Source organism: Ixodes scapularis, unplaced genomic scaffold (assembly GCF_016920785.2).
Source record: "Ixodes scapularis isolate PalLabHiFi unplaced genomic scaffold, ASM1692078v2 PGA_scaffold5__190_contigs__length_132052651, whole genome shotgun sequence".
Classification (NCBI taxonomy): Eukaryota; Metazoa; Arthropoda; class Arachnida; order Ixodida; family Ixodidae; genus Ixodes; species Ixodes scapularis.
The window spans coordinates 15,434,284-15,449,279 of record NW_024609880.1 but is presented as its reverse complement, the minus strand read 5'-3'; the positions used below and the strand labels follow the sequence as shown (position 1 = coordinate 15,449,279).

Sequence of the window (14,996 nt, the reverse complement as noted above, 5' to 3'; positions counted from 1 at the left end):
CTCTCTCCCCGCAGGTCCTCCCAGAGCGCCGTACAACTGCACGCTGAGCAACCAGACGGAGGAGGCCTTCCTGGCCGAGTGTCGCGAAGACCACAGCGGCGGCCTCCGTCAGCGGTACAACCTGGAGGTGCACGACATCTCGTGCCACCGGCTGCTGGCCAACCTGACGGCGGACCGGCCGGCCTTCTGGGTACAGGGTGTGCCGGCGGGCCTCAACTACGTGCTCGTGCTGTACGCCGCCAACGAGATGGGCCGCTCCCAGCCCGTGCTCCTCAGGGCCGAGGCCGCGGACCGCTACTGGGACGGCGCCCGACACGGTACACCTCAATTTCGTGCCTACGTCCGGCTGATACGCAGTCGCGCCTCTCGATGGAATGCGACTCATAGAGTTCGCATACTAATCTAAACTCCAATTAACATCGAGTCACGCCACAGACGACGCAACCATTCGATGGAGCCAATGGAGCTACGCCGAATGTGCCTAGTTTAGGCGCTGGCCGTCTTCGCCCCTTTGCCATCACAAACTAAGCCAATGACGGAGTATACAACAAAAGGTCCACCAACTTCCCATGTCCTTCTGTCGTTTCGTCATGGCGAGGGAAGGCGGAATGGGCCCATGTTGCGGTCGATACTGTAGTTTTGCCCGTCTTTTCGGACGTGCATTATCGCCGAATGTAGCGGAAAAATTGTTAAAAATATAGGTTTTTCATTTCCTCAAACAACTGTGTAATGTCTTCTAATCAAATTTAAACGGTCACTTCTTAGAAATCTCATTTTATGCACTTTAGGACTTAAAAAATAAAGGTCGCTGTCGTTTTCTTCTTTTTTTTTCTTCTAGTGGTTTTAAGGTGACACTGACATTTATGTTTAAGAAATTAATTTTGCGGAAAAAGTAAAAAAAAAAAAAAAGAACATTTGACTTTAAGAAATTAAATCTGGTTGATTAAATAGCACTGCACGGAACAGACTACTCGCCACATTTTGTCGTTCCTCGAACGTATTAATTGGACTCTATCTTGAGCGTGAGCACCCATCTGCTTTGTCGCACTCTGCAACAGTAGGAATGACCATTTCTTTGTTTTCGCTGCAGGAATAAAGACGTTTTTTTTTAAAATGTCGCCAGCTGCAGCACTGGCTTGCGATCCCTCGAGTATTGCAAGCCAGTGCTCATTGCGCTGATTGTGATGCGTTTTGTTACCAACCTCTCTTTGGTTAGATACAGCTTTAATGCGTATGCTCATCGTGACCGCTTATCTGAAGAAGACTACCAACGACTATTTTTGTTGACAAAGGATATACCAATAGAGAAACAAGCATTGATGTTGTTTCTAATTTGATTCTAATTCTTCTTGTACCTCAGGTGGTGAATGGGGCGGGTGTGAGCAGGGCAACTCCTTGGTGGTCATTCTGGTGGCTGTCACACTCTCCACTGTCTTCCTTCTCCTTCTGCTCGTAGTCGTGGCTCGGTGTCGCAGCAAGAAGAGATTAAAGGCAAACTCAGGTAAGACGTTTCCTCTCTTGCCCCATAAAAGTCCCGCATGTTTTCGCGGCTGTTTATCGCATAGTAATTTTATTACCACTTCAGACAGCAAGTTTTGATTCGTACAATAAAAGCGAGTCGGCTCACTTTATTTGGATATCCGCACTGAAGGCAATCTCATAAGTAAGCGCATCTGTTTTAGCTTTATCTCCTTCGTAACGTTCGTGATTATGGAGGTGCAACGCTGGTGGCATAGTCATTTAGATATGCATGCGTGTGTGATTTTTTCTAACACTCCAGATACCGTGTGCAGCATTGGAAGCTAAGGCCATGAGCTGGTTGGTCGCTCAGTATCCTAGTAACACCGATCGACCGATCAGCGCATTTACTTTCTTTCTTTCTTTGTCTCACTGCCGTGTTTCAGAGTAGTGGTCTCAACATCCTAGAAATCTCCCCCCACTTTCCTCTGCTTGCATTATTTATGTTCTTTTAGTAACTTTTTTTAATGTTTGTTCGGGACGTAGCCAGCGTAATAAATATCTAAAATTGCACTTTATGTCAACCCGAAGTTTTTAGGAAGGGAAAACATACCCTTTACCTGGTCTTTGTTGTACATGTCGGATGCATTTTCATAAATTAATATTCTTTTAAAATTTCTTATTGCATCACAAGTATTTATTTACGTGTTCTTGATGCTTTGGCTGGAAAGTGTCTGTCTCTGCTAGGGGAGTAGATAACATAACCGAGGTTCTTGATTGTCTGTGGCGTAGAAGCTGTTCCGACAGGCGATGAAAATGCGTACCCCAGGGAGAAACATCAACAACCGGAGGCGCACTCTGGACTTATATTAAAAGCCCACCTTTCCTAAAAACAAAAAGAAAAATTATTTAAATATATTTTTATGTGCACTGACCCATGACATTAAGCGAGCTTCATATATGTCTTCTGTGTCTTTCTTTTTTCCTTCCAGGAGATAAAATAGTGCAGAACGGCAAAACGTAAGTGTTTTTCTTTGTATTGCATGTTTTAAAACAAGCCTTTTCATTATATATATAAAATTTCCAGGCATTTTACCATCGTTTGCCTTTTTTAAGACACTCAATATATAAAAAAAATATTCTATCTGGACAACGTTGTCGACGGCAGCGCAAGTTAAGATACAAATAAAAAGCGATATATAATCCAGTCAAAACAAATTCTAATTAAACTTGAAATATTATGCCTTTCTGGCACATTCTAATGAGATCCGTTGCACATCGTCAAATTATGATATGTTTGTTTTTATAAATACAATAGGCAAATATTGATCCGCGATATTCGATGGCGATATTAGGCTGTCTACGGTTCGCAATTCGGAAATTAAGACGAAAAAGTGCCGAAAGTGCGTGCCCGATGTGACACTAAAGTTTAGCTCGGTTTTCTACAAACACGTGACCCTTAGATAATACGACGCTGACGTTACTTTTTGGTTGAAAATTCCCTCGATTTTTAAGTCGTGGTTTGGGTATCTATTTTGGTTCACTCCATAAAGCTTTCAAAGAATACCGCTGAGCAGAATATGTCTTTTTGCTAAATGACTCAAGTGCCTAGAAGCGTGTGCGACGGCAGTTCCGTGTGCTGGCGTCTGCTGTCGTCACTCGTATAAATTAAAAAAAAAAACTTTTCCACTTGTGGGCTTTGTTCCTCAATATCGGTAATCCTTTTGAAAAAAAAAATATTCCTTACTGAAAACACCAGTACAAACTAGATTATGGCAGAGAAAATCGAACTAAATTTTTTGCTGGAAACCTGATTTCCAGTTTGCAGACAATTGTTTGCAAACTGGATTTCATATTTCCAGCGAGATATCCGGTTAGATTTTCTGTTCTATATTATAGTTTATAATGTTGTTGTTTTTTCGATAGGGTTGGATAACATTATAATTTACTTGTTTTCAAAAAAAAAAAAGTGTTTTTTGTGTGGTGTCGGACGAGACCTTTCACAGGTGGAACCTCCTCAAACTTGGCCAAACGCACAAACGTTTCTTTAAGCAGACAATCCTAGTGTTCTACAGAAGTTTGCAACATCTTTTGTGCCAAACGTCTTGTTGATGAGGGACGCCTTGCTCCTTGAGCCCACTTCATCGCGCACGTGCGGCGCCACTGTCGCCACTAGACGCGCGTCGGCTTGTTTGAAACATCACCTGGTGTTAGTACTTTTAAACCGGAGTCACACAACGAATACATCCCACAAACGACAGTGTGAATATACTGTCTGAGGAGCGCTTCCTCCTTATATAACAGTCTTGTCGCACTGACCCAGCAAAAACTGTCTTTAGACATGTTCTAATCATACATGTACATGAAGCACACATGCCTTGAACGTGCTTTAGGGGCGTCCGCAGATAATTATGTCATCGAAAATGCAGTGAACACAATGTATTTTGGAAGATGCAGCAAGAGCAGTGTGACAAGTTCACAAAATTCCATGCGCAAAAAGTACAGTACCCAAAAACTGGTTTCATGATCCCGTTTATGCTCAGTGCGTTTAAATGTCATTATGATCCTTTGGACGCTCTGTGGACCGTATATATCTGCCGGAAGTGCGTGTCTTCCGACCGCTCTGACCTTCGCGAGGAGTTGAAAAAGAATAAACGGCAGCAGAAAACAAAAAACAAAAAACGAACATCACGAATGGAAGGCTGAAGGGCAAAGTCGGAGAGGCATTCTGACATATGTCTCGCCACTAGGAAATTTGAATAATATTGATTCCATCTATATATATCAGGATTTTGATTAATTTAGCTATCGAGTTTCATACTAAATCGAGCGGAGTGGTACACGGTGCGGCACTGTTAGTACAAACAAACACTGATAAGTTTTTTTTTGTTTTTTTTCAATTAGCAGTTTTGGTTGTTTGAGAACAAGTCAAACTGGTCATCATTTGTTCGCGCCAACAGTGTCGCGCTGTAAGACTGAGCGGGCGCCATAAAAAATTCTGTCGTAAAAATTGCCTATTCAGGGCAGCAACCTCGGCGGAAACTGTAGTGAACTGCAGAAAAACGGCAATGTCGCGTTGACGTCAACGGGGTTGCGCGATGTGCGCTCATTAGGAGAGTGCAAATGACATTCAATGTGCGTTTTGAGTTATTTTCAATCTTGGGAAAGTAATTTTGAAAGATGAAATTGTTCGGGTTCGCGAAAAATTGGCACGACATCATGTCAGAACCCAGACATTGTGCATGGCTTATGCTCACGTATTTTTTCGAACATTGTTATGTTGGAAACAGATGCATGCATGGTATATATAAAAATATCCTATCAAAAAACGCATCAGTACCATGGATACTAAAATGAAAATTGCGTGCAGGTCATGCCATCGTCAATGTAGTATCCAACAGAGTGTAAAGACGGTACCATCCGCTTTTTTTTTATAAAAAAACTGTTTGCCTTGCAGCTTATAGGAACACTGGTAATAATTTGGGACGGGACTGGTCCGCAGTATCGGCAGAGAGTAAAAATTGCACCAACTGTCTTTAAAAAACATTAAACTGTTTGAATTGCACCCTGAGAGTGATTCGGACGGGACTGATCGGAAGTATTCACAGAGAGTAATTTTATGGAACGTAGTAACGTGTCGACATTTTTTGTTCAAGTAGCTGCTGATATTTTAAGAAGTTGTCGTCTAGTTGGAAGTATTAAAACATTAAGAAAATATCCCACTATTGTGAAGTTTTGCGCTTATTAGGAATGTACAAATGACATTCAAGGTGCATCCTGGGTTATTTTCAATCTTGGTAAATTAATTATAAAACATGAAATTATTCAAGTTCGAAAATAATTCGCATGACATCATGAGAATTGGAGTTTTAGCTCCGAATTCTCCAAAGGAGCGCAAAGCTCGGCATCGTTATTGTATTCGAAAGCGTAAGCCCATATGCATGGCTCAGCGGAAAGCAAAGAGCTTCAAACCCTGCAATTCGTAAATCGCTCTCTGTCTACCCCCTTCTTCTGGTATATCGCTCTCTGTAGTATATTGCTCTCTGTCTACCGCCAATGGTAGGGGCAAAGTGCCTGGCCAATCGGCTGCAGGATAGGCTAGTATTCACCTCTACAAAGTCCGATACAGATTGCCGGCTCGTTGCTATGCCTTCTTGCTTCAGAGCTCAACCGTGGTTGCCTATTGGAGTTTTAGCTCCGAATTCTCCAAAGGAGCGCAAAGCTCGGCATCGTTATTGTATTCGAATGCGTAAGCCCATATGCATGGCTCAGCGGAAAGCAAAGAGCTTCCATCCCTGCAATAGACTACTTCCATAAAGCCCTGCATGCAACACGGCGCGCGTTGCACTCTGGGAACTAGTTGGCCAGGGAGGTGGGTGGCATGGTTTCGGTTTCGATTGACTCGTCGACAAGAGATTATACACAGAGCGTGGACTATTAACGGCCGTTATCTCATGTTTTCTGGTCCCGAGAGCGGCATATGTGATCTCTAAACTAACCTAATTGGCCAGACCTCGAAGGTTTAGCGCAAGCCTGAGACGTATAGCTTGTCTTAACACATGCTTGTTGTAATTTTGTACTTGAGCCTCCCTGTTAGCGTTCCAATCGAGGTATGTGGACGAGCCAGTGCTGGGAGTCTCGACGCTGAGAAGCTCGGGGATCTTGCTTGTGAACGAATCAACAAGCTGTAGCAACCAATAAGTGTGCGTGCATTGAGCTCGCGCGTTTACATTAGTGTTGTTGATCAGGAAGTTTGTTCGTTTCGTGCGCCCATAGACGAAATATTACTTTTTGCAATTACTGTTTTTCTTAATATGCCTGAGTATGAGAGGTAAAACTCGGAGGCGCCATTGAAAAGCTCAATTTTAGCACACTTCTTATCTCTTATCTGTACTGACCCGCAGCACTGCACGAAGTGAAGTCCCCACCCGCTTGCATTCCACTAATATTCAACATCGCGTATGCGCATAAAGTTATCCTGCCAATCATATAGGCAATTTCGCACATACAGACCATTTTAAGAAAGCAAAAGTCGAGCACTTGTGTAAAGAATGTCGCACCGTTCGCCGGAAGTGCGCCGGACGGGCATGAACCACTATGCGGTGCGCCAAACGAACGAATTCAAAGCGCGTTTGACGGGTTGCTAATGGCCTAATATTTGTTATGTGTTTGCTATCTTCCTGCCTGAGTATGCCGAGATAATTTCTGACACACCGGTCAGGCACAGATCTTGGGCGTCAGTAAAAGCTCGTCCAAAAAGGCTTAGCGAGGAGTAGGGGACGAATTGTTAGGGCCTCCGTCGTAGCTAGCCGATCCCAGCGTTCGCGAAAAGTTAATCTTCCATCTGCATAAAATTTGAGTGGGAAATATATGATGACACAAGGAAGACATCATAGTAACTTTTGTGCAGTGGTGAGGTCGAATTTATTGCGTTTCCTCAAAAGTTCATGCGTAAACGCTGGGCTCAACTTTGATACCCTGTGAGGATGCAGCTTGCTTTTCGCCCAATGAAGTAACAAGACGCGAACGTTTGGCAAACAAAATACGTGTAAGGCTCCAGATGAACAAATTTCAGTTCTAGTTCACTGGTACTAGACAGGATTATTGAAATTGAGCTCAAACATTCACTCGTGGGGTGAGGTGACTAAGCCACAACTTTCTACGTTTGCATACGTACGCACAATATCCGGTGTTTCGGGAACCAAGGAAAGTGCCCCGGTCTTCGTTTTGTATGGCTCGAGAATGAGTGTATTGTATGTTCGCGAAAAGTCAGATAATCGAAAACGCAAGCAGCGCGTTCCGTCGCGGTGTGATAGCATGAGATGAAGCTGCGCAGTCGAAACTGAAACTGAGTGGCCAACTAGTTCCCAAAGTGCACCGCGTGGTATTTTGCCGCGATGGGGCGCGTCGGTTTTGGAAGAAGTCCATTAGTAAATCGCTCTCTGTCTACCCCCTTCCTCTGGTATATCGCTCTCTGTAGTATATCGCTCTCTGTCTACCGCCAATGGTAGGGGCAAAGTGCCTGGCCAATCGGCTGCAGGATAGGCTAGTGGTCACCTCTACAAAGTCCGATAGACATTGTCGGCTCGTTGCTATGCCTTCTTGCTTCAGAGCTCAACCGTGGTTGCCTATTGGAGTTTTAGCTCCGAATTCTCCAAAGGAGCGCAAAGCTCGGCATCGTTATTGTATTCGAATGCGTAAGCCCATATGCAAGGCTCAGAGGAAAGCAAAGAGCTTCCATCCCTGCAATTAGTAAATCGCTCTCTGTCTACCCCCTTCTTCTGGCATATCGCTCTCTGTAGTATATCGCTCTCTGTCTACCGCCAATGGTAGGGGCAAAGTGCCTGGCCAATCGGCTGCAGGATAGGCTAGTGGTCACCTCTACAAAGTCCGATACACATTTTCGGCTCGTTGCTATGCCTTCTTGCTTCAGAGCTCACCCGTGGTTGCCTATTGGAGTTTTAGCTCCGAATTCTCCAAAGGAGCGCAAAGCTCGGCATCGTTATTGTATTCGAAAGCGTAAGCCCATATGCATGGCTCAGCGGAAAGCAAAGAGCTTCAAACCCTGCAATTCGTAAATCGCTCTCTGTCTACCCCCTTCTTCTGGTATATCGCTCTCTGTAGTATATTGCTCTCTGTCTACCGCCAATGGTAGGGGCAAAGTGCCTGGCCAATCGGCTGCAGGATAGGCTAGTATTCACCTCTACAAAGTCCGATACACATTGCCGGCTCGTTGCTATGCCTTCTTGCTTCAGAGCTCAACCGTGGTTGCCTATTGGAGTTTTAGCTCCGAATTCTCCAAAGGAGCGCAAAGCTCGGCATCGTTATTGTATTCGAATGCGTAAGCCCATATGCATGGCTCAGCGGAAAGCAAAGAGCTTCCATCTCTGCAATTAGTAAATCGCTCTCTGTCTACCCCCTTCTTCTGGCATATCGCTCTCTGTAGTATATCGCTCTCTGTCTACCGCCAATGGTAGGGGCAAAGTGCCTGGCCAATCGGCTGCAGGATAGGCTAGTGGTCACCTCTACAAAGTCCGATACACATTTTCGGCTCGTTGCTATGCCTTCTTGCTTCAGAGCTCACCCGTGGTTGCCTATTGGAGTTTTAGCTCCGAATTCTCCAAAGGAGCGCAAAGCTCGGCATCGTTATTGTATTCGAAAGCGTAAGCCCATATGCATGGCTCAGCGGAAAGCAAAGAGCTTCAAACCCTGCAATTCGTAAATCGCTCTCTGTCTACCCCCTTCTTCTGGTATATCGCTCTCTGTAGTATATTGCTCTCTGTCTACCGCCAATGGTAGGGGCAAAGTGCCTGGCCAATCGGCTGCAGGATAGGCTAGTATTCACCTCTACAAAGTCCGATACACATTGCCGGCTCGTTGCTATGCCTTCTTGCTTCAGAGCTCAACCGTGGTTGCCTATTGGAGTTTTAGCTCCGAATTCTCCAAAGGAGCGCAAAGCTCGGCATCGTTATTGTATTCGAATGCGTAAGCCCATATGCATGGCTCAGCGGAAAGCAAAGAGCTTCCATCTCTGCAATTAGTAAATCGCTCTCTGTCTACCCCCTTCCTCTGGTATATCGCTCTCTGTAGTATATCGCTCTCTGTCTACCGCCAATGGTAGGGGCAAAGTGCCTGGCCAATCGGCTGCAGGATATGCTAGTGGTCACCTCTACAAAGTCCGATAGACATTGTCGGCTCGTTGCTATGCCTTCTTGCTTCAGAGCTCTACCGTGGTTGCCTATTGGAGTTTTAGCTCCGAATTCTCCAAAGGAGCGCAAAGCTCGGCACCGTTATTGTATTCGAATGCGTAAGCCCATATGCAAGGCTCAGAGGAAAGCAAAGAGCTTCCATCCCTGCAATTAGTAAATCGCTCTCTGTCTACCCCCTTCCTCTGGTATATCGCTCTCTGTAGTATATCGCTCTCTGTCTACCGCCAATGGTAGGGGCAAAGTGCCTGGCCAATCGGCTGCAGGATAGGCTAGTGGTCACCTCTACAAAGTCCGATAGACATTGTCGGCTCGTTGCTATGCCTTCTTGCTTCAGAGCTCTACCGTGGTCGCCTATTGGAGTTTTAGCTCCGAATTCTCCAAAGGAGCGAAAAGCTCGGCACCGTTATTGTATTCGAATGCGTAAGCCCATATGCAAGGCTCAGAGGAAAGCAAAGAGCTTCCATCCCTGCAATTAGTAAATCGCTCTCTGTCTACCCCCTTCTTCTGGCATATCGCTCTCTGTAGTATATCGCTCTCTGTCTACCGCCAATGGTAGGGGCAAAGTGCCTGGCCAATCGGCTGCAGGATAGGCTAGTGGTCACCTCTACAAAGTCCGATACACATTTTCGGCTCGTTGATATGCCTTCTTGCTTCAGAGCTCACCCGTGGTTGCCTATTGGAGTTTTATCTCCGAATTCTCCAAAGGAGCGCAAAGCTCGGCATCGTTATTGTATTCGAATGCGTAAGCCCATATGCATGGCTCAGCAGAAAGTAGAGAGCTTCCATCCCTGCAATTATTACATCGCTCTCTATCTAACGCGTTCTTCTATCCTCGCGGCGTTGTTTTCGTGTCGCATCTGTAGTTTGGCTCCGACTTGGAGTACACAAAACTTCGTCGAAATTGCGAGCTAACCACACTTATCGTGTCAGACTCATCGAGGTATTAGGCGCTGGAAAAATTCAGCCGTTTGCGTTAGGTCTTTATATCCATCGCTTTTTGTTCGCTTTCCGCTCACTGAAGAACAAGACAAAAGAGCTCAAGTACAAAGCTAATCTCCAGAGCCATATATTGGGAGTGTTTGGCCAATGCGCGACACACGTCAACCAATCAACAGACGTCGACGTCACAATATTGGAAACCACGTTTAAAGCGTAAAATAGGAGTGTTCAACTTCGCAGCAGCAATGATCGCAACTACGCCGACTGCTCTGGTTTGAAACGAGCATTATTTTATTATACAGTTGAATATGGACGTGAGGAAAACCTCACACGCGCCAAGTTGTCAGCCACCAATACTTATACCTTTTTACACTAGCGACGCAGAAAGGGCTTAAATTAGTCGAGTCGCCTTTTTAGAGCTCACGAGCACCGCCAAAGGACTGTTTGGTGGCCTGTGGTTGGCCACGAGATTATCGCCTATTCAAACCAATGAATGGCCAAACTCTCCCAATATACGGCTCTGTTGATCTCGACGTTCCACCGTCTCCTTTCGCAGGATAAATTCCCTCTGTTGTGGAAAGCATTACCGTGGCAACAAGGAGTCCTCTTAATGAGCGAGCGCGAGGACGCAGCGTCGGAAGCCAGCAACGGTAGACGCCATATTCCGAATGCCGTCCGGTAAATTATACGCAGCAACGCTAGCCAAAGTACGAGAAGCAGTTGCGGTGGTCGACACAAAGAGGAAGAAGTGGCCGCCTGGAGAATCATTAACAGCACCGACGGGGCTTGATACAGTGTGGTCTGCTTCCAAGCCTAGCTTGAAGTTCAAGCTAGCGTTGCCGCTAGCTTAAACTTGAAGACGGCATTCGCCAAAGCCCTAGCTGGCCTGAGGAGCGGCCTTCGCGTATGCGTCAATTAATATTCGGTGACCAGAGCAAACGTACTTTATCGTGCGAAGGAAGACGACGGCGTGGCGAGATGAGGTGGCTGCTTGCGCTCTTCAGCAGTGTTTTTCAATGAGTGGAACGGGAGTAAAAATTTCAAAAAATAGGCATTTAATGCGGATGGGTAATTTTTTTTATACTGCCAAATATTTCGATGAGCCAGCCCTACAGAAAAAGCATGTTTTGCGGCCATCCGCCGGCTCCTTTATTTTACTCGAGAGTATAAATTACTTTTCTGTCTGTTTCTTGGTGCCTTTTGTACTTTTAGATTGTATTTGATACCTAATAAAGAGACACCTTTACAGAAAATTAAAATAGTAGCCCTCAAAACAAATTTTTTTTGGCTTTTAATAAATGCATTATAATGGCTCTGACTTGTTACAAAGCTCATACATGCTAAGTCACTCGCCCTTTTCTTTCAACACCACGTGGCAACACCGTAGGTCAAGACGTTTTTTCCGTGTCGCCTGATTGAATTATGATGCTCTAATGGTTCGACACTTTATATTATACTGCCCGAACCCCGATAGGGCCACAGACCCAAAAAAATGCCACAAGCCCTAATGTAGTTGCAAGATATCTTAGTGAGGTTGAACAATTATAAAATATTTTTTTAATCAAGTACGTGTTCCCTAAGAAAATAGTGAGAATGTTATTTGCCTGCCGTAGGTATTATGTTGGCAAACATAAGTGTGCCAACTGCACCCACAATCACTCTCCATTGCTGTTTTTGTCTTCTCTGGCAGATCTCCGCGCACCTGCGACGGCTCGGTGACCCTGACCACGTTCAACTGCGTCGACGGGGAGGAGCTTCGTCCCACAGTCCTGGATACCTCCCCGACAAAGCCACCCTTTCACGCGGACTACATCACCGACGTCAACAACCATACTCCGGCCTTTTGGCGCCAGAAGATAGTGGACTTCTGATATCCGGACGTGCTCCCGACGAGCAGCGCGATGGCCATGACCACCTTCGGCGACGGCGCCGGGGCACTGTCTTGAGGAGCGGGACCCGTACCCAACCTGTCGCAGGGTCTCTCCCACGGTGGCCCAGGACAAAGTGACCTCGCTACGAAGAGTCTCTGTGGCACAGTGCCGTGACAAAGTGTCGTCCTGAGAGTGTTCGAGACAATAGCTGCCAATACTAGATGTACCGGCGTTCTCAACCGACATGGCTTGAGATGAAGGCTCGGAAGAAGTCTGCGAACCGCATTTCCTTCAGGTGGTGTGACTAGCAGGACCAAGTGCATCCGTGCAGTTTCAAACGATTCATGCGACCACCGAAGTTTACGCGGTTGCTCGTTTTGGCGTCTCTCACGGACGTCGTCCCCTGAGACGTGTTTCATTTCAATGATCAACAAAGGCGGCGGCCGCAACGCATAGCTCAGCGATATCTGTTGACTCGGCAAAAAACTGAAAACCACCGTTCCCGCTCTGGAGCTGTTAAGTGTTTGCAGCTGACAATTCTTTCAACGTGAAGGTGTTGGGTAGTCTAAAACCTATCGTGGTATTGAACTGAAGTGCTCTGCGAGTACGGGAGCTGCGGACAAACGAACTCCCAACTCACGCTCTGAGTGCGTGGCCGGGAAGAAAGCCAAGGGGGAGGCTAGGATTGCTCCGTGTGCGTAGGAAAGCGTGCTCATGTGAACGCAGCTGACTTGAGCCGCAGCTTTGAGTGTAGGTATGTCCGTGCGTCCAATGCCAAATGTAGAAAACGTGCAGCCAACGCTGTACCATGCAGGGGACGACTCGACGGAAAAACGAGGAAAGGGAGAAAGCGGTATCGCAACAGCTCGGAATACATACGTCCCATAGAAACGCATGAGCTGTGGGGGTCATCAAATATTTATGTGCACACCCCTCCGCTGTAGGCATTTACTCTCGTTGATATCTACGCTGCCGGTCTTCTGCCAGAAGTTACGAGAACGATCAGAGGTTTTCGCTTCGGGGTTTTTTCTTCGGAGAGGTTTTGTGTTTACTTCGCGGCTACAGTTTCTGACAGGAGCGGATTTCCCAGGTGGCGCCATCGTCCTACCTTTGTAAGTTTTGTCAGGCATACGCTGCTACGTTCACGTGTGTACATATTATATTATATATTTTATACAGGACGCTATTGTGTGTCACCGGAGGCTTGTCATCGAAGTTACTCATATATATAAAGATATATATAAATATATAAATAAATATATAACAGATGTATTTAATTCGCTGTGAAACGAAAAAAAAATACTTCTGTGTGTGCGTGTTTCGACTTTGAAGTACTCTATAAAATGTCAACGTGTCTTTTTCTTTTGTAATCTAAGTCTTTTTTACACTTCACGCAAGAGGTAACGCGTATTCGCTGTATCCGAAACATGCGCGTCTTCTTTGATCGGTGGTGCTTTATTGGCGCTCCCAATTTCAGCTGCAGCCTTTGTTGTCTAACACGGGAGATTGCTCAGGATGTAGAGGCGAAGACTTTAAATATTTTTCCCTTTCTTTGCCTCACACCACGGTGGCTAGCGGGACAATGTCTGTAAAGGAACTGCAAACAAACTCTGGCTTGCGTCACTGACGTCTGTCTCATATTTGGGGCATCATTGGTGCGCGAATACGGTGGTTTTGGTGAGACTTGGCTAGTGTGCCGAGAAAAACAGTGGAACCTGGATGCAGTTAAACAATCAATTTCAAGTGTGAATAAACGAACCGGTGCAGAATGCTCCTCTTCGCTGTTTGTTTGCCTTCTGTCTCGACAGTGGCGTCATTAAACGACTGAACAAGATGGTTAGGCTGTATACACGTAGGCGAAGAACTTGAAAATCCTAAATATGCAGTAACATTAATAAAGAGTGCACATCTTTTATACTAAGAAAAACCTGAAAGAGGTTTATTTTGTATATTTTATTTGTTTGGGTGCCTGGAATGCCTTGTGAGGCATTGCAGTAAGGTAGGCACATACAAAAATAAGATATATTGACTGCACTGTACAAAATAATACAAATATTACCATTGATAAAACACACTTTCAGAAGTGAAACTGTTAGAAAACAACGTTCAGAAATACACTTGCACTTCGCTAAAAAAACAACTTTGACAATGCTATTTTAATTGTCACGAAGCAGCCTGTATGTGTTGAAAAAAAAATGTTTTTTTGGTAAATATCATATCTACAAATTCTGGTATGCCTAAAGGTTTGCGCTATTTAGAACACCAGGCACCAATCCTGTTAAGATCACTTAGATCAGTGGTTCTCAAACATTGATTTCACCGCACCCCTTCTGAATTAGCGGAGATAATGAAAGACCGCGTTCGTGGTGAGGGGAAGGAAAAGGTATAGAGTAATTAAAAATTATTTGGTAAATGAACACAACTAACGGCTAGTATGAAATAGACTTATCTCACTGACACACACACAAGGAAACTCACCCGAAAATCGGAACCTTTCTTTTCAACTTGAAAAAAAAAAAAAAGAATTTTCATTGCCTGGCTTCCCTGATGAAGCATGGCTTCGCGGACTTCTAGAACGCCTTCGCGAACTCCAAAGGATCTGCGGAACCCCATTTGAGAACCACTGAATTATAGTATCACAAATAACACAAGCAGCACAGATTTCACCAATCGTTGGTGGCCAATGGCTGCCAATGGTCCTTCGGGCAGTAGCCAGGCAGTGGCCAGCTATTGGCCGATGACTTGCCTTTCTATGACCATTGGCCAGTGGCCATTGGCTATCAACCATCGGCCAAACATTGGCCTATGAATGGTCACTCTTTGGGCATTGGCCAAAAGACCATCGCCCGCAATTAGCCAATGCTTGGCCAAAATCTGTGCTGCTTAGGAGTGGCGTCACAGGTGACATATCTGTATAAAAAAATTATCCGCCAAAAGTTAATGCTAATGTTTTAATATGTGACTAAACATTTCAAAATTATTTTAATAAATATAAATTAGCATGGGTTCAAATGCCAAC

The 14,996-nt window shown here is 45.2% G+C and overlaps 1 protein-coding gene across 1 annotated transcript in view; it reads left to right on the top strand.

Moving 5' to 3' along the window:
* Positions 1-11,977, top strand: part of LOC120836324 (synaptogenesis protein syg-2) — a 42,149-nt gene extending 30,172 nt beyond the window's left edge. The window contains exons 5-8 of the mRNA XM_040218202.2: positions 15-317; positions 1,361-1,501; positions 2,451-2,478; positions 11,797-11,977. Coding sequence (XP_040074136.2) covers positions 15-317; positions 1,361-1,501; positions 2,451-2,478; positions 11,797-11,977 — 653 coding nt within the window. The remainder of the gene's footprint in view (positions 1-14; positions 318-1,360; positions 1,502-2,450; positions 2,479-11,796) is intronic.
* The last annotated feature ends 3,019 nt before the right edge of the window (positions 11,978-14,996 follow it).